The sequence below is a fragment of the Dermacentor variabilis genome, chromosome 2 (genome assembly GCF_050947875.1).
Source record: "Dermacentor variabilis isolate Ectoservices chromosome 2, ASM5094787v1, whole genome shotgun sequence".
Classification (NCBI taxonomy): Eukaryota; Metazoa; Arthropoda; class Arachnida; order Ixodida; family Ixodidae; genus Dermacentor; species Dermacentor variabilis.
Genome location: NC_134569.1, coordinates 248,414,451 through 248,439,964, shown reverse-complemented (window position 1 = coordinate 248,439,964; position 25,514 = coordinate 248,414,451). Strand labels below are relative to the sequence as shown.

Here is a 25,514-nt window from a genome sequence, read left to right as displayed (position 1 = left end):
TATGCAAATGGCCCGCCCGTGGGATAGTTGTGAACATAATTTATTGCCTAAGCTAGAATTGTTATGTAAACTAGCAAGCATATATTGCGCATGATGATGTTATGTGCATTTGCATTAAATTACCACCCTTGATGCACTACAAATATTTCTATTAACTTTAAATATCGATACTGCTACTGCCTTCAATGGCAGTAAAACGTGAAAAGTTTACATTCTTATAATAAGTTGTCTCTCTTCATTAAGTAATTACTACATATTAATTCATCAGCAAGTATAGTTGCTATGTGCGAACTGGCGAGTATATGGAATAAATTGATAAATTCACTTTCATGTTAAGATGGAAACAGTAGAGCACGGGAGACAGTCTTGTAAAGAAAATCCAACGAATGAAATAAAAGAAAGTAAATGAAAGGTGCAACACGTTAGCATGTGCAGGTCGTTTATATCTGCTTTGTTTTCCTGGTTATGTGCGTCACCTCATGCTTATTCTATTTTGCAGCCCGTTTAGTTTGTCATGCCACATTTAACTAAATACCTCCACTCTCAATGAAGTGCACGCTGAATGTGTGCCTGAAACAACCCCATAAGTGTGGACTATTGCCGTGACAAACCTGCAATCATAGAAGAAAATATACAAATTCCCTGTATTTCATCACCACCACCACCACCACCATCATCATCATCAGCCTATTTATGTCCACTGCAGGACGAAGACCTCTCCCTACAATCTCCAATTACCCCTGTCCTACGCCAACCGATTCCCACTAGCACCCGCAAACTTACAAATTTCGTCGCACCACCTAGTCTTCATGCCATCCTCTACTGCTCTTCCTTCTCTTGGTGCCCATTCTGTCACTCTAATGGTCCAACGGCTATCTAATCTGCGCATTACATGACTTGCCCAGCGACATTTTTTTCTCTTAATGTCTATTAGAATATCATCTATACCCGTTTGCGCTCTGATCCAAACCGCTCTCTTTCTGTCTCTTAAAGTTATACCTATCATTCTTCTTTCCATTGTTCTTTGCGCGGTCCTTAACTTGTTCTCAAGCTTCTTTGTCAGTCTCCAAGTATCTGCGCCATATGTCAGCACCGGTAAAATGCACTGATTGTATGTTTTCCTTTTCAATGATAACGGTAAGCTCCCAGTCAGGAGCACATGATGTCTGCCGTATGCGATACAACCCATTCTTATTCTTCTGTGAATTTTCTTGTCATGGTTGGGGTTCACTGTGATTAGTTGACCTAAGTAAACGTACTCCTTTACAGACTGGCTGACTTGCTATCTTGAACTCTTGCTCCGTTGCCCGGTTATTTATCATTATCTTTGTCTTCTGCACATTAATCTTCAGCCCCACTTTTACACTCTCCCTGTTAAGGTCCTCAATCATTTGTTGTAACTCGTCTGCAGTATTGCTGAATAGAACAATGTCATCGGCAAATAAGGTTGCTGAGATATTCGCCATCGATCCTTACTACTAAACCTTCCCAGTTTAATAGCTTGAATACTTCTTCCAAGCACGCAGTGAATAGCATTGGAGAGATTGTATCTGCTTGTCTGACATCTTTCTTTATAGGCATCTTTCTACTTTTCTTGTGTAGAATTAAGGTGGCTGTGGAATCTCTGTAGATATTTTCCACGTTATTTACGTAAGCGGTCTGTACTCCTTGATTACGTAATGCCTCTATGACTGCTGGTATCTCTACTGAATCAAATGCTTTTCATAATCTATGAAAGCCATATAGAGAGGCTTATTGCACTCTGTGGATTTCTCGATAACCTGATTAATGACATGGATGCAATCCATTGTAGAGTATTCTTTCCTGAAGCCAGCCTGCTCCTTTGGTTGACTAAAGTCTAATGTTGCCCTTATTCTATTGGAGATTATTTTGGTAAATATTTTATATAATACTAGGAGTAAGCTAATGGGCCTATAATTTTCAGTTCTTTGGCGTCGCCCTTTTTATGGATTAGTATAATGTTTGCATTCTTCCAGTTCCCTGTATTTATCGCACACAAATGCATTCTCCGTGCGGCGAATCACTGCAGTATTATCTTGGAGTTAGGTAGTATAATACAGGAGCTTAATTATCGCAATGTTGGCTAATAGCAACCAAATATCAAGCACATAGCAGACGCCCACCGCTTTGGAGCAGCTTCCACTGTGGAGAAAGCCCGTGGATGCTAGTGGGTGCAGCAAAGCAGCACGGCGGCGTGGTAGTTCTCCGGAAAAGCTTCCCCCTCCCAGTATTCTAGGCCACCCAAGCCTGGTTTGGTCCAATCAGGAACGCAGATTCAAGATCGGACCATAAATGGGCATAACCATCTGATATGCGCACCTGCAAGCACCCGGTGCCAAATTGTCGCGTCGGTAGATGGGGAGAAGGGGGTGAGTGTCTGAAGGAAGAGTAGGTGCCACTGGTACACACGTGCACGCACGCACGCACTCGGCTCGCACGACTTCCAATGATCGTGTCTCGGTGACTCGTCGACGCCTCCCTAAAGCCGAGGAGCCTTACGCTTCCTGGCCCTTTGGCGCTATCTGCAAAGGTCTTCCCATGCCTGATTTTGAATGTCTCCTCACTTTGCCCTCGTACTAACAGTTGCAACACAAGTGAAGCGTAACATTAGCTATGCTGGAAGTTAAGGTACATGCTGAGCAGGTTCTGTTAATTTTAGTTTTTTTTTACACCTGTATCGGGATTTTGGTTGAATGATATGATTGCATCATTGCACATGCTGTTCGTATTTTTCGTGATTTCAATTTTTTACTCATACCAAGTGTACGGCTACTAAATATTTCATGTATTAATTCTGCTAGTGTTGTAGCGTTTTCTATCATATAAATTACTTGATTGTGCTTCTTTTCTATTTATATGTATGCCCTCCCTGCAACGACCTCGTGTGAGATCGGCAGTATTCCTAAAAATATAAATAAAGGCTGCGTGACTTCCGTTCGCTTGCTCGAGCACGTTCAATTTGCGCTCTTTCTGCTGCAGGAAAGGAAATATTTTTCACCCTTGGGCCGCCTAACAACGAGGATTCAGTGGAAAAGCCAATAAATGCCAAGCCACAATAAATGCCAAGAACACGACAAAAATGTACAAACTACAGCAATGTGGTATGCGCAAATTTTGCAGTGCTGGAGAAAGTGACCTGGCTTCAAAACATTTCCAACTAGCAGCAGACAGCTAACACAACGTGACAAAAGAAAAGCAAAATGAAGAAACACAGATATTCTGCTGAAATGCACTAAAATCACTTGCTTTGGGCAGGTTAATAGCGCTCTCTCATTGTTTCTCAAGTATTACACAATATAAGATACGGTAAAAACACATGTGCAAACAGCAGAACTTATTATCTAATGTCTCAACTCACGTAACTCTATAGAAGCTGCTCTGCACCTGCAGAGCAAGTGCCAAAATCACAGGTCAGCAGTGTGGAAGAGTGCTCTCTCGCACTCACTAACCACAATTTTTTAAAGGCCCCGCACTCGTTCAAGCTCACCTCGACTCACACTCGCAAGCACTCACTACGTTCACGCTCACACTCAAAGACATGCAATGTAATTGCTTGCATGTGGACAGCTCACTTATCCGAATATCGAATATTTAATATTCAAGTTTTAGAATATTCAATTTTTCAAATATCAGTAGCCTTGATAAATGACCAGGCCATAGTCGGTGTCTTGACGCACACAGCGTTCCCATGGCGCGCTACCTTTATTGATAGAGTAAAACCTCGTTAAACCGTACCCGCTTAAACAGCAGTTTCATTTTAAATGTAGTAAAGTCAAATCCCTGACTCAGCGGCCATTAAACATAATGTGTTTCGTATCCGCATAAACCCTACCACCTTATTGCATACGCATCGGTTAACACGTAACATTTCCACTTTTCGTCGCGCGAACACACTGGTGTGTCGTCTCCATTGGGTGGGCTGGCAGAACAACAAGCCTCAGAGATCGGGACAATGGCCTCCAAGCGCCCTGTGCATTTGCGCATGAAGCCACAACATCAACATCATTTCGGCAAAGTGCCAGAGAGTGTTGTGGCATCGTCCAAATAAGGACTCGCGTCATGCCGAAGCTCGGATAAAAAAGCCGCCAAGCACTCGGCATAGAAGAAAAATTAAACATTGTTCATGCTATCGAACGTGGCATGAAGTCGGCGCTGGCACGCGACAGGGATCTACTGTTGACTACGGTGTGTGGCATTTGGAATGCAAAGAAGTTGCTCGGCAATACTGCTGTGACTGCGAAGAGATGTTGGCTACGAGGTTCGAATTTTTCGTCATCGTTGCCTCTGTTGTTGCCGAAGTGTCACTTAGCGACAGTGATAAGGATGACACGGAAAGTGACAGTACAGGCGATTCAGGCCCAACAGTGGCAGAAGCTGCGCGTTAAGTCAGCCTCATGAATGCAATTGTCGTGACGGGAACCGCACCCCGCAATAAAAGGTGCCCCGCGACTTCTGCAACACTACCGCGCCTGTGCACGGAGAATATGCAATGCCAACGAGAAATCTGCCATGTGAGTGTTTGCCGAGAAGAGGGGGCTGGCTAAAAAGCTCGCTCGCAGCTTCAGTAAGTTTGAGGCTGCTGTTGTCGCAGCTAGGCCGCCGCGGCATCAAACAAAAATTACACTTCTGTCGCGCAAAGTGGATAAATACTGCACGTTTTCTTCCCTTTCATCGGACTCTCTCAGAGTTCTGTTTTTGGCAGGTAAGTGGGCGATCTCATGCTATTTCGGTTAAGCAGTACTACCGTTTAGTACATACTTTTTCCGAGCTCCAGCCAACTACGGTTTAATGAGGTTTCACTAAAAAGCTTTGACCGGACTGACCGAAACAATTTGGAGCTCTTTACCCACATGTGAGCACACAGAACTTGGCAAGCATGGTTGCGGTAGTTGCCGGTTTGTAGACCGTGGACCTGAAAGCCGCTTCAACAGCTCTCAATGTGACTCATAGCGTGATCTTGTGACCAGCCGCTGATGAGCCACCAGTGCGAACATATTAGCAACAAACATTACGTGACGATTTTCTGGCCGTTATCACATCGGCTGACAGGGAATTTTCATCCCGGCCACACCAACTCCACACTGTCTAGCCTGTTAGGCCTAATCAAAGCTGTGTCCTCGAGTGTCGGCAACTAAAGTTGCGATTACCGAACCAATGCACATTTATTCACAGCGGTCGCACAACTCTCAAAAAGCCGACAAACCTTCCTGTCAACGAAAGTGAGTGGACAGAATGACAGTTGCATGTTCACGGCCACCATCTTTGGAAATACCAGACAGTGGCCCCTTGTTCCAAACGCCCTTTGTAGGCCCACAACCATAGAGTTTCTAAATAAATACCCTAGAGGGAAATGTGGCGCTAGTGTCTACGGGCGCTCTCATGAGCGTTGCCTCAACCTACATGGGAATGATGGGAAGTACAGGCTTCAGATTGACTTCGATCTTTAGACTAGTGGCATTTGCTTGCGCCGCAGTAAACGAAGCTATACTAAAATATTATCGCATAAAATCTAATTTTATCATCTTATATGACGTACAGCACGTTACATAAACATTGTATGACTTGAGATTGAAGCACGGTTTACTATGGTTTATCAACAGAGCATACCAGGGTATGCATTCGTGTGCAATTTTGTTCCTGATTTAATGCCAGAGAATAATTATTTATTTATTTTTACAACAGCAATAACAACCATGCACGTACTTATATAAAAATGCTCATCAAGTATTTATGGAAATAAAAATGTTGTTTTGGGAGAAATTGTTGCGCCCTTGAGAGGAACGCTACAAGAGTCGTCTGCTACGACACCTGCTCGCTGCAAACGCGAGACTTTTCTCACAGACGACAGGCACTTGCGAACTCTCTTGCTCTTTCAAAAGGCTGCGTCGTCTGTCACTATTGCTGAACATCTTCAAGTACATTTAAGCACATTTGCTGCAGTGCTAGCTACGACGCTTGTGGCCTCCTGCGAGTATGCTTCATTATATTTTATATTGGTCACGTACTGCTTCCGAAGCGTTATGGCGTGGCTTTGCGCTTACCCATTTTACGACACTAGACTACAGCCAGGAAGCAGCAACCTTTCGTATCACAAGCAAGTTTGTGTTCTCAAAGTCCTAAAACATACATTTCAATGAGTACGTAAACGAGCAATGCATAATGAAGCCCTCAATAAAATTTGATTGTCAAGCTACTAGAAGTACAACTGTCTATGTCTTGTATTAGTAGTACCTTCTCTTTCCTATTCTGAAGTTTCATAAAGCATGTAACACTACAGCGCCAACCTAACATACTTAACAAACCAAGGTCTGGACGGTCAAAAGATGTTCTTTCAATGTTTATGATTCCGTTGCTTTCTCGTTAGGGCTTCGACTCCATACCGCGACACAAACATTGTCCCAGCCGCTGGCCCAGCGCGCCATTGCTACTTCAAGCAACAGAACAAAGGCAAGAGAGCTTTGCATTGCACTGTCCCACTGCAGGTTATAGCAATTGCTCTTGGAGCAAAAGCCAAAACTGCCAAAAAATGCTTGTAGACTAGTTCGCCAGTCAACAGAATGCCAATCCGCAGCCTGTACTTCCCATCATTCCCATGATGGTTGAACGATCGCAGTGCCGGATTTCCCTCTAATTATACTAATATGAAACTCTATGCCCACAACAGTCTCTTTTTGTAGCTTCAAACGACCTGTCACAAGGCTAGCTTTGGATTTGCTTGGCAGGCTTGAAAATATTGTGACTGCATGCTAAGCCCCGGCTGCTGACACATTAACATAGACGGGAAATGGATGCAGATGAAAAAGGGGGGAGGCACGAATTCACTTGCCATGGGCTTCTCAATTTGAGAGCCCTTTACTATCGGTGCTGATGCCCATGCAGAGCAGTGCTGAGTGAAGTGATGCACATTCGACACTTTTGTCTGTCACGCAGGTTGACCTCATCAAAAGCTGACGACAGCCCACAGAAACCACTTGCCATAAAGATGGAAAAGACCAGCTATTTGTGGGGAGCACACAGACCCATCTTTCCCCGCATTGTCGCGGTTACGTCGAGAGCCGGCGTAGACATGGGAGCGGTGCACTACGCCCACTCCCAGTTCTCCCTCGCTCTCAAGACGCGCGCACCTTTCCTCTCCAACTCGCAGGAAGGTATCTGACGGGCGAGTAGGACATTCCCCTCACAAAGATAAAAAGGTATAAAACAGCACCACCGGGGGGAGACCCTCCCTCTCTGACGCCGGACCCGTAACCTGCTGGACTGGAGTACCTGCCACAACCCGTGAGTGACCTCGTTTGCCTGACTATCTCGGGCAACGAGGCCAGCCTATTATAACTCATTACAGAGAGGACTTCCTGCTGCCAGCGTTCTTTATTGCTTGTAGCAATAAACACTGTTACAGTTGACGCCACTGGTTGCCTTATTCGTTCGAACCTGACGTAGCCGCGATTCCCATGCTACGGGTTGGGGAGTACCACGGAGAGACCGTGTGGGGCTAGATCAGGAGCTCGCCTTCAGCCCTAGCCCCAAGCAGAGTGGAACCCCCACATGTTTTCTGGAAGAAAATATGAAGGCAATACAATATTGCCCACTACACTATTAAAATGAAAAGACTATTTGTACTTAAAGCAAATTCGCTATTTCTTCAGCTTCAGAGAGAAAGAAGCACTTAATCCTATTCGATAAGACATTCTACAGATAACAAAAATATTTTCGAGACTTTCATATGCAAACTGTGTTGTTATCAGCACTGGCATACTAAATTGGTGCTCTCTTTAATAAGAGTAGAGCATATTACACATCTCGGCTCATAAGTACCAAAGTTACTGATGGCTAGCAAGATTTTTGTTAAATAAGTAACGTGGTTAGCCTCTTGACCATGTGCAACACTGTGCTCCTAGCACAAAATTTGGAAGCACAAAATTTTGGGTTAAATTTTCTGATATTCAATAGTTGGCTTTCTTTTCTCGATTCAATATTTGATTAATTATTCGGCATTTGCACACCCCTACCGAAATTTTGGGGAATCCCGCCTATTAGAAGTGGCAGTGAGCGGAACTTTAGTTGAGCTGGCTTGGTGGTGCAGGAGTTGTTTTAAGGGGGGTCGCAGCCCTTGAAAACCGAAAAATCGCGAAAAATTCGATTTTCGAAAAACAATATTTTCGGGTTGTATGTCTCATAAACTACCCGTTTTGTAATTATCAGCACCTAATTCAACTGCAAAGTACAAGAAAAAAGCTACTTTTGAGGCCACCATGGCACACAAGATGTGGGCAAATGCCGATATGAACACAAACTTAGCGCGTGCGCCATTCCCTGCCCATACAGCCTGCACGCGCCATCTTCATGTCATTTTGACCGTGAATTCTTTGTCTCTGTTTTGCCACCTTGCAAAATGCCGTTGGCAGCGCAGTTGAGGTGCTACTGGCATTTTCCCACGATGCGATGCGGAGCGCTGGCTGGCCGGAGCAGCGCATTCAAATCCTGAAAGTATGCCTGCCATTGGCTGCTGTGCGGGCAGTGATGGCGGCTGCTCCCTTCGATGCTGCACCCGCCGCGCTCGCCTCGTTGTTGCCCCTTGCCCCGTCTGCCTCGACTGACGTCTGCTTGCAAGCTGCTCATCGCCTTGAGCTAGCTATCTTTTAGATTATTTTGTCAGCTTTCTCTTTTTCCCGCTAGTTCTGTGGCCTTCATCTTGATTTTTGCACGCGATGCCGGCAACGAAGCCCAACACAGTGCAGATGTTCAGTGCGTGGAAGAGCGATATGTGGCTTGCACGAGCATCAAACTTGCGATCTTCCGCTGCAAGTGCCGACTGCGTAGATGCTTGCAGCGGCGGAACTGTGTTGTCGGCTGTCGCCAGTCGAGAATATGACGCATTGCATGTGCCTGGAGCCGCAAGAGTTAATTCTAATAAAAACACGTGGTCCGCTTTCAAGGCCTGTTTTCTCAGAGTGTATTTTTTCGCAAGTACTGTAGTGGTGCTGAGGAAGGCGATATCTCAAGAGCCGCTCTTCAGATTTGTCTGCTGTTTTTTTTTTTTAATTCTATTCCTGAATGACTTTGCCAGGGTGTAACAAGCTTCTTTTTTTGAAAGCTGGTGCAGTTAACTTATAATAAGCAATTAATTTTTGATGAATGTAGTCATTACTGGCCACATCAAATTCAAAGTTGTGTTAAAATTATTTTGGAGGCGAAATTGAAAAACGGGCTTTGTAGCCCCATAGGATATCTGTCAAGGGATCGTCACAGTGAATTTCAGCTTCCTACGGTGTCCTGGGATTTCTCCAGGCTCTTCCTCAGGCATATACATGAACCACCTAGTGAGACCTTTATAACTATTGAACTAATATACACATCATCATGAAACTTTGCAGTTCCTCATAGTTTGGTGTTGTGAACGTACCCTGAAAGTTTCATCTGAATATCTTTAAAAATAAGAAGTCCCGGCGCTGCATCTCCCCTAAGGCTGAATCGTTGGACAACTAGTTGTTTTTACCCAGTAACTTTTGATGTGTGTGTTTTTTGACTGTCGTATGTGCCGTATGCTCATTTATGTCTTATTTCAACACATTCAATAAAATGTTGTTTCATTGGAAGAAAACATTTTGTCCCCGTAACAAAGCCCCAATACGGTCGGTCTGAGCTGGACCCGCACCTCTTTTGCACCTGGCCAGGCCGGGCAAGCTTGTCATATTTTAGTGCCGGGCTTGAGCAGGCTTTTGCTGCAAGCGGAGGGCTGGTACCGGGCTTATAAATATGGCACAGTTGTACATTAAAGTGCCCTCGACGATGCGTTGCGGCAAGCAGGGCGGAGAGGCAATGTCGTCTGACGAAGTGGGCATCTCACCTGGGGGCGTGGCATGCTTGGCGAAGAAGGCAAGCGGCAGGGCACCAGCCGCATGCGCTCGCAACCGATCGGGTGCATGTCGCGCCACTGCCTGCATGGTGTGCGCACACGCCCACTGCACTGCTTCGTCTGCAGAGACCAAAAGAATGCACCATGTGAGGACCACTGGTGCTGCGCAGTACAAGGTGTGACCAGTATCAACCCCTGCAAATTCAGGCTTAGCAAGCTGCATGGCTGCTTCATGTGTGCACTCAGCCACCAAAGAAAACGAAGTACCACAGCACGAAACACAGTATAGACTGCACTTCCATTAATTCAACCTTGATTGGACCGACAAGACTGATAAAATTAACCAGTGGTTCGAATTAAACCAGAAGCAGAGAAAAACACCGAAACACATTAATGGATCATTTGGCAATATTTGCCCGATTCTAACATGCCCCTGAATTGAGCACACGGCCACTTCCTGTGCATTCAAAGTATAATACTAACGTAAGAATGACATTAGAGCTGCTAAACAAAGGAGAAATTGAATGAGCACCCGATTGCTTAGCGAGAAAAATGTATAGCATGCCTCCGATGATGGCAATAACAAAAAGCAAAACCAGCAAACTTTACCTTCGCAGAATGGACATTTATTTGCTTAATGTCCACCACCACCACTCTCAGACCGAGCTCTATGAAGAACCACCACACGTGACCTAACCTGTTGCCGCCAAACTTTTCAACAAGGTCCTGAATTAGAGACACAAAGCAGCACCTCATGTTCTAAACGAGAATTGAATCTCGCACCATCTTGTGATGGCAATGGCGATTACCCTGGTTAGGCTGGCTGTGACAGTAGGCTTTTATGAACACGCTTTTGGTTTCATGTTTCATTACGCTGTGGAGGCCATTTTCTGCCCAATTTACTTGGAAAACAAAAATGTGCATTAGGATTGGGTAAATACCATAACCATTCACTGCAAGCTATGGTTATTGCTTGAAAATCTTCTTAGGACTGGCCGAAAATAGGCATTTGACGGGAGATGACACATGTTCGATGATTTCGATGCCCTCAAGCTCTGCCTGTAGAGACACGGCTACTAAAGAGGGGTCGCTACGCTATTGGAGTCACCATAAGGTGCATGCAGACCGGTCACGTTTGAATTATCCTAGAAAGACCAATTTTAGGATAGAAATAATGAAAGTTTGGGTCAATTTTATTGTATGGGCGCTGGCTCGAACGTTCAGTTGGGATTGAATCATCCAAAAAATGAAAATACCCGGAGTCGAATTGACCGAACTCTTTACTGCGCAAGTTCATGAAGGGCAGGTTTAGTTAGCTCTGGTACACCTCACATGGTACACACACGCAGTCCCAGGTGAGATGGGAAGTAAAATCCTCTGCATGAAGGGCGAATGCACACAAGTGCTGCTGGCACCCCACTGCGGGAGTGAAGGCTTCCTGTGGCGACAAGGCCTTGGATGCAGGCTACAGTCAGAGTGCCTCTGGTTGCTGTCCCCAGGGCATATTTAATCGGTAAAGTGGCACAAAGTGCACTAAAGCATGTCGACTTGCACTGGGCTTCACTTTATGGGTAATGCAGACAATCGTCTATTCTTCTCAGAATGTAATGCAAGACTTGAATCAAATAAATTTAATTACACTGGGGTGTTACGTGACAAAACCACGATCTAATTATGAGGCAGGCTGTAGTAGGGGATCCAGATTAATTTTGACCCCCTAGGCTCACTTAAATTACACCTAAAAAGCACCTAAATAATTGTGCATGGCATTTTTGCATTTTGTTTCGGTCAAAATGCGCCACCACGGCTGAGATTGAACTTGCAACCTCGAGTTGAACAGCGCAATGTCATAGCCACTAACCTACTGTGACGAGTAGTTGAAGCATTTTAATTTTCACTTTCAGCTGTGTGCCACATGCTTGCACCAGAGAGTGTACCCACCATCTCCCTCCATGTACCAGATCTGTAGCTTGGTGAACAGCCGGTCCACATCGCTCTCCTTGGCCACCTGCAAGAACATAGTAGGTCATTCTTTTCGTTTAAAAGAAACAAGTGCAAATACGGGTCACCGACTTCACTCCTATGCACTCTTAAATGTTACACATCCCAAGTGGTGAAGGTAAAACATTACTATCCACCACTGCCAAAAGAAAATACAGCTGACACTCGTTATACCAAAAACATTTGGTTGCAATATCTAACAAAATTCTTAAATTAAGTATTATGTTCCATCCACCATAGTGGGTCATTGGTATAGTAGAATCTCGGTGATATGATCATGCCTAATACAAATTTTGGGATGATACAAATTTTTCAAAAATCCCGGCACAAGCTCACTAGCTTACAATGTGCCAAATTTCGAATGTTGCAAACCACATATTGTGCTTCGGTGGATACGAACAATCAAGCCATCGCACAATCTTCGACAGAGCCAGCGAGAAGGCCCCGGAGCACAAGTAGTGCCAGCCACTGGCTGTAGTCAGGACAGCAGAGCGGCCGCATCAATGCACCCATTACATTCCTGTTACCAGGGCGACCTACGTCACTCCATCACGACTCTACTCACTTGCAAAAATGACAACACAATGACGAAAATGACAGAAATGACAAAAATGACAACACTTGTGCTTTATGCAGTATCACGCAACTTGCTCGTCATTTTCAAAAACTTTGCAACTTTACCAGCAGCTAGTTTTGCCCATTAAAACTTCTTTCTGGGCGAGTTGGTGCATACTTGACATAAGAACTGTTTACAGCGCAAACACATGCAACCACAAGGTATAAGGGACAGGACACAAGCGCTGACTGTCAACTAACTTTTATTGACGGAAGACGGGTACCTTATATAAGGGGAAAGGCAGAAGTGAAGGGGGGAGGGAGTGATACAATCGGGGAAAATGACAATCCGTTGTTTTTTCGGCGCCGAACAAGCTGGCACAGTTATGCCCACGCATCTGCAACTCTAAAAAAAGAGGTTGCCAGCTGAAACATGAGAAGCCGTTCATCAAGTGTTCCACAGGAGTGGTCTACGCCATTCCCTTGAAGTGTGGAAAGGCTTATGTCGGCCAAACCGGCCGCTGCATCAATGAACGCTTGGGGGACATGCCCGAAATTTAAGCAACTTAAAGGACAAGTACGCACATTTGGTCGCGCACGTAATTGGATGCACAGGATGCGAGGCTCGTTTGGGAGAGACGAGGATTCTCGGCAAGAGTGCCGACGCGACGGCGCGCGTCAGTTTGGAAGCGTTCCACATACACAAATATGGCAGCAAGTGCGTAAGCACCCCTTCTGTATCGCTTTTTGCGGCAGAGCTTCATTTCTTGGAAGCGGCTGCTAACTGATTTCATTGTATCCTAGTATCCCTCGCCTTTTGCTAGTGTTTGTCTAGTTTTTTCGTTTTCTTGTTTCTTCGCGTCTGATTGCGTTGACGGCTGGCACGTTCGTTCATTGATGCGCATTGTCATTTTCCCCGATTGTATCACTCCCTCCCCCCTTCACTTCTGCCTTTCCCCTTATATAAGGTACCCGTCTTCCGTCAATAAAAGGTAGTTGACAGTCAGCGCTTGTGTCCTGTCCCTTATACCTTGTGGTTGCATGTGTTTGCGCTGTAAACAGTTCTTATGACTAGTTTTGCCCAGTTTGCTGCATCAGCATGATCAGTGACACACACTTCTATGGGTAGCCTTATCTCTGTGTTCCCTTCCCTTTGTCATCTTCGGCACCCGACGACAATTGGAAAGTTTTCCACCTTTGCAACAGTCAGATGGCACTATACAAAGTATCTTTGCTGCCGTAAAGTAAACAGGTCCCCTTGTGCAAATTGCATCCTTATCACTATCAGGCAGCAGCTAGGAAGTAACAATAAAATAAACTCGCGATAACCAGGCAGATCTGGAAATATTGACCTCGGAACATGCGAAGTGCCAAATATGTGCGCAAAACAAGCACACCTGTGATTCAAATTGGTGTCCACCAATATTGATCCAAATTGGCGTCCGTCGTGTGGTGTGCTCTCTGCGCGCCACGTGATCTACGTAACTCGCGACGCTATTTTTCCATTTTTGCGCTCACTTTTGTTGCTTTTATTTTTGCGTGGAAATATACAGTGCTGTTGCTATGTCAATCTCCAGTACCATGATTACGGCAATACCAAGATAGCAGCGCTGCATCCCACTGCATACGATAGCACCTCCCGAACTCCGATTTTATTCTCTATTTTGAAGGCAACACAATAAAAAGTGCAATTTTCTGAAATTCTGCTGCATATTTCTTCAAAATATTTGGCCATGAGATAAAGGAAGGTCGTGGAAAAAAATTTGAAATTTTTGACAAGTCAGCCATTTCATTGCTGCATCCTCCTTTTTAAATTCCTGACTGTTGAAGTTATTGTGTGATATCAATTTTGGGTGATTCGAAATTTTTTTGCCGTCCTGAGAGATTTGTATCGTTGAGATTCTGCTGCATGGTGTTTCGTTGCAAGGACAGATTGGGTTCCTCATCAGAAGGGTAGAAGTAAATAAAACCGAATGCTTACCACTGAAATTTAGCAGATTAGAGTTACACACCAGAGTTAGATTTAAATATCTATCAGCAATGGGCCTATCACACCTTTTTCCAACTGCAAGTTACAATAAAAAGTTGGGGTTTGCACATACTCAAATATTCGATTACGAATCAAATAGTGAATGTTCGAATAATTCAAATAGTGAATTGAATATCCATTAGAGCAAAACCTCGTTATAATGAAACGGAATATAACAAACTAATGGATATAACAAAGCGATCGTGATTAACCCTTGAAATTCCGATAGATGCCCATGTATTGAAAAACCTCATTTTAACGAGGTTAAAATTTCCTGGCAATGGGTATAACGAACCTTCTTTTAGAGAGCAGCTCCTTGGTGCCCGTGCCTGCATTTCGCGGCGCTGTAGTGCCTCGCCATAACCAGCTCCGTAGCTGGGGCCAGCGCACTGCTCTAGCTGCACATGCTCCTGGCACCATCTCTTGCGCATGGAGCGAGCCTTGCTCTCTTCACTCCTCCTCCAATGCCACGCCTGTGCAGCGGCAATCAGAGTGCCGGCTTGGTGGCGGCTGATCTCGATGATGTGCTGCTGCCCAAGCCGAAATGCATAGCTGCCGCCGTTGGCCACTACGTGTACCCCCCTCCCCCCCCCCTCCTCTGCCCGCGACTTTCGCGTCTCCCAAGCACGTCTGCGGCCTCCCCTTTCCCGTAGAACTGGTAGACCCGCCTGCTCTTCTGCTGCGTGTGGGGCACGACGCTGATTGCGGTTTTGTTGTTGCTTGTTGTTTTGTCTCCGTGCGCATCAACAATATTAGTGTCTCTATCGGTTCGTTTGTGCAAGTTCCCGCCACCAGAAAGGAGATGGAAGACGGCAAACGGAAGCGCAAAACAATATCAATGGAGCAGAGGTGGCTTTGCTGAAAGTTGTCGAGTCCGCTGTGAAGAAACAAAAAGTGGCTGAAGATTTTGGCATAGCGTTGAGCACGCTGTCGACAATTTTGAGCAGCAAAGAAGCTGTCACCAGTGCTGCCGCACGTGGTGTAAAAGGCGACAGAAAGAAGCTGCGAGCCCCCGCTATGGAAGCTGTAGAGAAGGCGGTGTTCAAGTGGTTTTTGGACACAAGAGCAAGTGGCACTCCTGCGAGTGGGGCACTGTTGCAGCGCAAAGTGAGGGAGTTCGCATGTACCATGGGGCACAACGATTTTGTGGCGAGTGTCGGCTGGCTGCAGCGTTTACAAGGAGCGCCACAACATTGTCGGCAGGGCTGTCAGCGGGAAAGTGCAGTCTGTCGACCGCGAAGCTGCAGTGGCGTGGGCGGAGACAAACGTTAGACAGCTACTAGAAAAATACAGTGCCAAGGATTTGTTCAACCCGGATGAGACAGCCCTGTTTTACCAGATGCTGCTGCAAAATAATTTCGCCCTCATAGGTGAATACTGCGAGGGCAGCAAGCAGAGCAAGGTCCGCGTAACCGTGTCTTCCGTGCCAACATGGATGGCACGGAAAAGGTGTCAGCCCTTGTGGTCGGCAATAGTGCGTCACCACGATGCTTCAACATGTACAGAATGTACAACATGTACAGAATCAAGCCATTCGCATTCTCACCTGGAGCAACCGACGTTCACATGTTACTGATCTGTACCGGGAACTGCACATACTGAATATTGACAATCTAATCAAATTTAATGTCTGCACATTTGCTTATCAAACAGTTAAAGACCATAACCTTCTCAAATTTGCTCTTATCCGACACCTTACTAACTCAAATATTACGCGCTTTTCCTCCAATAACAATTTTATCCTCCCTAAGGTACGAACTAACTATGGTTCACAAAGAGTAGCATTTGTCTTAGTCAAACTTTGGAATTCATTGCCTTTTAACATTAAATGTGCCTTTTCTATATCGTCATTCAAACATCAGCTTCGCAATTTCATGTTTAACCTATAGCTCCATTTATTGAATATGTCTTTTAAAACACAACTTCAGTTCTGTCGTTTCTAATACTGTTTGCTTCGTTTCTTACTTCTGCTTAAGCCTTATCCCTACCGTTTTTTATTTTCCATTGTATTGTTCTTTTGCATCATATTGTATTTGCATTTGTATTTGCATTTTCGTATTTTTATAACTCGCTGCCTTTTTGCTGTCAAGTAGTATTAGTGTTTTTTTTAACATTATAAAAGGTCCCCCTACAGTGTTTACGCTATGTGACCTTTTTCTGTACTAAACATCAATATTTTTGTATCTATAAAAAAAAAGGCAAAAGAAAGAAAAGGAATTAGAAAGTAAGGCTTGGATGAGGAGATAAATTTTCGCACAATGGCTGCGGAAGTGGGACGAGCGGCTGGGCAAGCTGAACTGGAAGGTATGCCTCGTACTGGACAACTGTGCGGCCCACCACACTGCCGCTGTGCTCAAAAACATTGAGCTATGCTTCTTGCCGCCAAGTTGCACTGCATTTGTGCAATCCCTCGACCAAGGAGTTATTATGAACTCTAAGTGGGCTACCGCAAGCGTGTGATCGACCGGATACTGCTCAATATGAGCATGAAGCACGAGTCCACGATCGATTTGTACATGGCGATCGAGATGCTACAGGCAGCGTGGATGGCTGTACCGGCAAGCACGATCGCCAATTGCTTCCGGCATGGCTCATTTGGCATCAGCAGCGGCGGTTACAGCGAAGATCTCGGTGCTGCCATCAATGAGGGTGCCGCGGGCGACCAAGCCCTAGCGTTATGGGATGCGCTCCTTCAGGCCGGCATTGTGCCCAAATGTGACACCTTCTGCATGTACGTCAGTGCCGATGCTGATGCGGTGACGATGGAAGAGCTAACGGAGGTGTAACTTGTGTGTGCAGTGGCAGGGGTGCCTAATGACGACAGTGACAAATGTGTCGACGACAGCCCGGAGCCTAATATTGGCGAAACCAATGTACCCATGCTCGCAAAAGCACTGGATGCGCAGACCTGCACCGTCGCTTCTTTGGCGCTCACGATGACGGCAAGGACAGACTCGAAATAGCGGCTGCAGCTGAAAAAGCCATCATTTGCCTAAAGAAGACACAGCAAAGATCTACCAAAGACTTTTTTTCTGCGAAGTGAGCCGCCAGCTGGTGTGCTGTTGGTCGATCAGTGATGAGCCGTTTGGTATGAATAAAGTAGCAATCCCTTGCTGTCTTTTTTTCGCTTGCTGTTTTCCGTGCGACGGGCGTTTTCTTTTTCGCGTGACGGGCTGCTGTGAGATTTGGTGGTGAGTACATCCTCTCTTGCTTGCCAATTGTGGATAGAAATGAATAGTGCCTATAACGAACTAATGGTTATAACAAAGTAGTGACAACCCCCTTTAACTTTTTTATAACGAGGTTTTACTGTATACCATTTCTCAAATATTGAATTTTTCGAATATGGGTACCTTTGGTGAGTGGTCAGTGCCCTGACGCAAACAGCGTTCCTACGGCCTGAGATTTTATTTGTACAAGGTTCGACCAGGTCAATTGGACTGATCGAAATGATTAACGCTGCGTGAGCAAAGGGAAAACAAAAGCAGCTTGTGTAGAAAGCATGGAAGCATGGGAGAAGATTGGGCTGATTAGCCACAGGATGGCACACTGATCACGTCAGATATGCATGCTCAGTGTTCATAAATGCATATTTGTGCAGTTTGGAGCTCTGTACCCAAATGCAAGCACACAAATGAACCGCAGACCCAAACGCCACTTCAACGGCTGTCAATCTCACTCGTACACGTGATCTCGTGATAAGCCACCTGTAAGAACATACTAGCGACAAACTATGTGCGACGGTTTGCTGCCCATTGTCACATTGGCCAGTGGCGAATTTTCGTCATGACCACACCATTGTCTACACCGTTTAGCCCGTTAGGCCTAATCAGAGCTGCGTCGTCGGGTGTTGCCGACTCAAGTTATAATTACTGAACCAACGCACATTTATTCACAGTGGTTGCACAACTCTTAGAAAGCCAACATCCTCACAATCCAACAAGCCTCAATGAAAGGTGCGTGCGTGAAATGACTGCTGCATGTTCTCGGCAGCCACCTTTGCAAAATACTATATGGTGGTTCCTCATTCCTAACACTGTTTATAGGAGCACAACGGTCTCTTTTAGTCATAGAGTTTCTCACTATAACACCTAGAGGGTAATCTGGCGCCACCGTCTATGGGAGTTTCTCAAGGGGGCACCGTGCCGTCATGGGAATGACGGTATATGTGTCTGCGAGGCTCTTGTTGGCTGGTGTTGTAAGATGCTTCGTCTAAAATGTGGATATGGCTACATAAATAACGCGTTCTCAAAGTAAAATCTTCATGAAATGTTTCTATTCACGCATATTACATCTTTACTCACCTACAATGCATGACTAAGCGAAGAAAGGCAAGAACAGACGACCAACTGTTTCAAAGTGAGCGCGAACCTTGTCGTCTGTCCTCCAACTTTAGCGGCCCGCTGATACTTTTTACGTAACATGTAGTCGTACACACAATAACAAGTTCTCATAGTTAAACAAAACATGTTTTCGCGTAATAATAAAGCTAAAACAGCTTTTCACATGCTGTTTTAGTAGAAAGTGAATCATTGTGACAGACGGAACGGTATTTGCCAAGCGAGTCTTCAAGGTGTCCTGTCTCTACGAGAACGATGCCAATCTGAATCCACAATATACCGGCATTCCCATGCATACCACAGCGCAGCAGCGCCAGATTTCCCTCTAGGTAATGTAGTGAGAAACTCTATGATCTTAGTAGCTTCAAATGACCAGTCACAAGGCTAGCTTTGGATTTACATGGCAGGCTCAAAAATATTATGCGACACCCCCAGCTACTGATGCATTTAAAGACTGCAGATGGACGAACATGAAAAAAAAAGGGGGGGGGGGGGGGGGAATTGCTTGAATTTACTTGCTGTGGGTCCCAATTCGAGAACTCTCTACCTTCAGCGCTGACTGCGTGTGGCACCAATGACCACCTGTAGCGGTGCCGAGTGACATAATGAACATTCCCTGCTTTTGTCTGTCGCGCAGATTGGCCTTAAAGAGCTGACTATAACCCACAGAAACCACCTGCCATAAGCGTGGAAAAACACTCCTGTTTTCTGCAAGAAAAGCGGAAAGCCATACTTTTTAGGCCCCAAAACAAGATTCCCATTAAACACGTACAGTATGGCCCACCATTAAACTGAATACCCCATTGGTATTTAGTAGGGATGGGCAAATAGTGAACTTGATGTTCGAAGCAAATAGTGATTCGGATGAATAATTTTAAATCGTATAGTTCATTGGTATATACCACATATTATAAAGAGTTATGAGTGTTTTTATCATGACCCGACTAATTTATCTAGTTTTTTTAAGAATCAGAACTCATGTAGGTACAGCATTCTGTGAAACTGAGAACTATTAACAGTTGAATTTTTATTCAGAAATCACAGACTGCTTTTCTTTACTGCATTCACAAGTTGTCATGCAGAAATACCAGCTTCTCCATGTAATCTGGCAGCAGCAATTTCTACTGTCTTTCTAACATTTCCTGCTGTTGAAAACAGCCTCTCACTCCTTGCCTGTGTGGCAGGAATCATGAGGTACTTTTGTGCCACCTTGGCCAACGCTGGGTACAGCTTGCTGCCATGGCTCTTTCGCTACTCCAAAGGGTTTTCAGACTGTGGAAGCACAGAGGCATCCAAGTAGTCTGCCACTTGGCAAGGAACACTTTCATGTACATTGTTTTTCACTATGTTAGAGCTTAATGAATAAAAAATACTGCACTTAGCTGGAGGATTCTCCATGCCTCGGTAAACAGATGTCCGTACACAATCATTTTGGGCTGGCATGAGCTCATTTTCTGCAGTTGCAAGTGTGGCTTTTGCCCACTTTTTTTTTACTCTTTTCAGTGTAGCAAATATTTTTGTAGCGAGGGTCGACTAGCATTGCATTTGCTGGAACATGTGCCATTGTTTAAGCCAGGGAACCTTTTTGCAAGACTGCATGTAAGGCACCTTGCAAATGATGTTGCTTCTTCCCCTTCAGACACATGCTCATGCAGTACCACTTGTGTACAATGCACGAGAGGTACCACTTGGGAAAGTGTGGAATAACGATCTGTGTACAGCTTGGTCGTTGTTTGGTGTAGGGGCTGCAGCATTTTTACAGCTGATGCCATTAATTTCCATTCTTTAGAGGTCAAGTGGTCCACATCAGATTCTCAAAGTTCAACTGAAATTGGGGCATGGCATTTAATGAGTCTCTCCATCATGGTGTGCTCTTCGTTCCAGCATGTAGGAATGTCATGAATCACTTCAAGTTGGGTCATGTACATGTCCTTTTGGATGTTCATAAGCCATGGACGTGCACGCGCGCTTCTCTTGTCGCGACCCACAATTGATCGAGACTTCGCATAAAGCTGGGAAAAACTTGCCACTTCCCTTTTGGTGTCATTTACGCACAGCTGCAGGGTATGCACAAAAGTCCTGACCACTGAGATTTGGCAATAGCTGAAACAAAGTTCCTGCCGTTGTCAGTAATGACATAAGTCAGGATGTTATCAGGCAGACGCCACTCTTTGATCACGTTTTGGAGAAACTGAACTATATTTTCTCCGGTATGCTCCTGCGGCATTGGTTTGCAAGCGAGGGCATATACGTACTATGTGAAGTTGCGATCCATCATCCAAGCCATAACACACACATAGCCGTCGCTGGCCCTCGATGTCTACCCATCTGTTGTTAAAGTGAAGCACTCGGCACCACCGTTGTCATATACGTTTCCAACGCCTTTATTCAGTTCATTTTTTTTTGGTAGCACGCTAATTCAGAGTTACTGTTCATGGCACCATTTTTCGCGACAGAATGATGTACTCTGCAATTGCAGAGCGCATCATCCCGATAAAGCCTTGTTCTTTGACCATGGCGTACGGCTGCAGGCCGCGGGCAATGAATGCTGGAATGTTCTTGGTCATCTCTTGCTCTTTTATCGGTGACCGCTGAAGTTTCGGCTTAAACAAACTGGCCAAGGTCAGCTACAATGGCAGCCCCTTTGATTAACTTTTCTTTTTTGGCAAGCTGTAAAGTTGAAGCAATTCAGAGTATTCTTTGTACTTGCCTGGATGTCTCTTTAAGTGGGCGACGAGTGTCATAGTACCAGCAGGAGTCTTCAAAAGAACTCCACAAGTCTCACACTGTGCTTCGCCTCCAGCAGGCACTTTCAGGAAAAAGTTCCATATCGAATTCATGTATGCATGCTGCCCAGACAAATGCGCGGTCGGCCCCATCTCCACCTGTGGCTGCAGCGGTTTCTGATAGCGAGATAAGCCAACACATGGATAAGGGCGACTAAAGGTCAAGGAAAAAAAAAGCAAGAAAAAATTGATGTCTAGACGAATGCAAGGCCGCCCACGCAGTGAGCTACACAGTAAGCATATTGGTGACAGTTGCCGTGAACATGACAGTGATGATGCATTTCCGTCCATCTAGTGCAAGAACATATAGCCTTCGAAATTTACAGTTGTTGCATGGCAGCCATGACGTAGAATAAATCACAGCTTCAAAGATTTGTATTGGTAGAAGCCGTCCATGGATTCCAGCTGTATATTCGGGAGCACCGAATAATTTGAAGATATAGAATACCTGAATGCAAATCGAAGAAAATATTCAACAACCCCGAATATTCACCCATCTCTAGTATATAGGACAAATTCGATATTTCTTCAGCTTCAGAGGGAAAAAAAGCACCTTATTCTATTTGACAGACATTCTATCAATAAAAAAAAGTTTTCCAGGTGTTCGTATAAGAACCGAATCCTTATTAGTCATGGCTACTAATGTGGTGTTCCCTCTAATAAGAGTAGACCATAAGTAGCATGATTAGCCTGCTGAACATATGTGCAGCACTGTTTTAACGTGATAGTGCTAAGGGCACCGTGCCACAGAAAATTCGGTGTCGGTGTTCTGTGTCAGCGTCTGGCATCTGGCGTCCAGCGCTGGACATCGTTTTGGCAAAAAAATTTTCATACCACCCATACCCAGGCCCTCCGTGTGGCGCAAGGAAGTTATTGAACTAATTGAATTTCTCAAGCTAAAATATGTAGAAAAATTGTAAAGAACGACCTATACAAAACCTACACACATGATAGGGTCAGACTGTAATTTGACTTATGAGATAACATAATAATGTTATGCAAAAACTCAAACAAGCCGCTTTCCAGCATTTCTACCATTCATAGACCGGCCATGGCATCTGCCATTTGCGTGTGCCAGTGTGCGAGTGTTTCAGAGGTGTGTCACGCGTCCCCTGATATGTTGTTTTCCCGCGCGGCGCATATCCTGTAATCTGGCTTCGCCGCGTGGCCTGGCGCCCGCGGCGGTCGGAGTGGTTGAGGCGCAGTACGAGAGAGGGCGCGAGTGTTGCGCTGCTAACGCCGCCGACAGGCGGGGTTACTTGGGCGCCGAAAGACACAGCGCTTGCTCTGTTGGGGTTCGGGACAGCAAGCAGTGCGGACGTGCCGTGCCGCATGTGCACCAATCTAAGCTTCTGCGAGACTGTCTCGCGTGGCCGCTGTCGAACGTGCCACTGTTCGCGTGACTGTACACGCGAACGACCAGGCGTTGGGATCCAGCATGGGGCGAACATATTCGCTCGCTATCCGGTCGCGGTGAGTCGGACTTCTAGATTTGTCGCGCGCCCATCGGCATGTTTTGCAGATAGCAACGCGGCTAGCAGGCATTGATGTACGAAAGGTGCAATAAATGCCCTTGTGATTGTTTGCACTACTGAGTTGTCGTTCCTTTGTCCCAGAGTACGGGTGTGAGAGATCCCACAGAGGCCACAGAGTGGCGCACCCAGTTCCTTGCAATGCCTCCAGATGACGCTCGCCACTGCTGCATCGTGGCCCACACAAGAGGCCGCATTTCTACGAGAAAGGCCCGCCTTCGTACATAGTGTTCACGGGCAGTGTTTCCTGGTAAACATGAAGGTCACATAAGCTCGAGTTTCTGGGAAGCGTGAGAAGCAGTCAAGGATCTTTGAATGCTATCGTGTTCCACTCTTAAAGGTGAAGCTTTTAAATGTCCTCCAACTTTTTGCAGAAAACTTGGAAGCATAAATGCTTGTGTTAAATTTTCTGATATTTGATACTTGATTCTATATTTTTCTTTTTCTTTTTTTCTTGATTCGATTCAATATTGGGTTCAAAATATACCATTTGGTATTTAGACAGCCCTAGTAAAAAAGTAGTTTGATAACACAAGTTTCATGCAATCACCACCACGCTTTGCAAGTTCACCACAATCCACCTGATCGATAAACATGCTCAAATTTCCTGCAACATCTGTGCACGCATTCAGTGTAGACAGCTAGCAGAGAAAGAAAGGGGACAGAAACACACTAGAAAGGCACCCAGATAAGAGTACACGAGCGCTAGAAGAGAGCAGTGCAGAAAGATGAGCATGGCACATTGTCAGGGTGGAAGCAACGTTCGGTTGCATGCCAAAAACGGAATTTTTATGCAAAGTATTGCACACATAAAACACATTTCTTTCTAGAATAAAGATGCTGCAACTAGTTATCATTATTTCTCAGATACAGCAACATACAGTGTATGGTAGTCTGCAAGAGTGAACAGAAATGTTTTTTTTTTTTTTAGTTGTCCACACCCAGTAGATAGTTATCAGTTGCAGAAGTTTATAATAAATTTCCATGCCTAGTATTCCTTCACAGCCACATAGTGTGACTTGAGCTCTTTCATTCACTCAACAACACTTAGCTTTAAGGACACTGTGAACATTCTTCTGAGAGGCATGGTGACTGCAGTTACCGAAAAGCTGCACTGGTAGGTACGTTAGATTCGCCGACACCACCTAAACCAGTTCATGAGGTGCCGCACCCTTCCATTTTTTTTTTCAGCGGTGCAGCAATGGCACCCTCTGAACCCAACCATTCATTTCAAAAGGTTCAGGAAAGGTGCAGTGCCGGTTCACGATTTTGCTGCACCCTCTCTACTGTTGGTGCCGACTTGGTGCAGAGTACAGGTGCAAAGTAGCAGCGCAGCAGACAACACAGCACACATGCGCAAGTGCTGTTAAAACCCCGCTTATGTGCTTCTACTGCGTTTAAGCAAGCGCGGGTCTAATTATGCCTCAGAAGTCAAATATACAGGGAGCTCAGGACATCTCAAACTTATGCAATCCGCGCACATTACTCAGACAAAATACAACGCCTGCCAGGATCATTCCGACAATGTCATTATTACATTAAATCAGGTTACCTGTGGAAGTGAATATGATAGACTGATGTCATTTCGAGTGCCCCACTGTGCGTGCACCACAGAAATTGAACTGCACAATTTCTGAACTTTTCGTGAACCGCTGTGAACTTGCTCTCAGTGGTGTCGGTGAATCGAATGGAACTAGTTATATTCCTGTACAAGAGGTGACACGCATGGAAGGCTATGCCAGGATCATTCCGACAATGTCATTATTACATTAAATCAGGTTACCTGTGGAAGTGAATATGATACACTGATGTCACCATGTTGGAGGGCTACCTTGGTAAGGAGCTGTGTCCACGACATCATGTGTAAGCTATCTATTCTTTGTAGAGAACACGCACGAGTGGCATCCTTAATGTTCAAGATAGCTTTGTCTGCCAGCAACCACACACAGTTGATCTCGGATATACTGTAGCCTTCCAAGTATACATCTTTGAAAAATAAATGCAAGGAAAACATACTGACCACGACAGCGTACAATCTGAAGTCACTAAAACATTTGACAGACTCCTACAGTAGTTGACTCCTACAGTCAACGTCCGATTTTTCAGACTCCCTTGGAGCCACTAAAACATCCGAAAAATCAGGCAGTCCAAAAAAAAAAAAACTAATGCATGCCTTTTATGGTGCCCAAGGGCTCAGATCTCAACAGGCACTTACGAAATAGCTCTACAGGCCTGCCAGCACACTTATTAGGCGTACCAATGGTCATACTCTGATAGAAGACAACGAGTGCATGCATGTATAATTAACTCTTTCCGTACCGCACCCATTGGGCATTGTTAGCCCACTAACAATGGTTTGAAGCACCACTTTCGAGACTTTCCGTGCCATTCACA

General features: G+C 45.2%; 1 protein-coding gene across 2 annotated transcripts in view; it reads right to left on the bottom strand.

The window, feature by feature from the left end:
* LOC142573223 (proteasome adapter and scaffold protein ECM29-like) overlaps positions 1-25,514 on the bottom strand; it is a 297,184-nt gene that overhangs the window by 95,072 nt on the left and 176,598 nt on the right. For both annotated transcript variants that reach the window (XM_075682816.1, XM_075682817.1), the window contains exons 20-21: positions 11,819-11,885; positions 9,869-9,997 (exon numbers count right to left, since the gene is read on the bottom strand). In XM_075682816.1, coding sequence (XP_075538931.1) covers positions 9,869-9,997; positions 11,819-11,885 — 196 coding nt within the window. The remainder of the gene's footprint in view (positions 1-9,868; positions 9,998-11,818; positions 11,886-25,514) is intronic.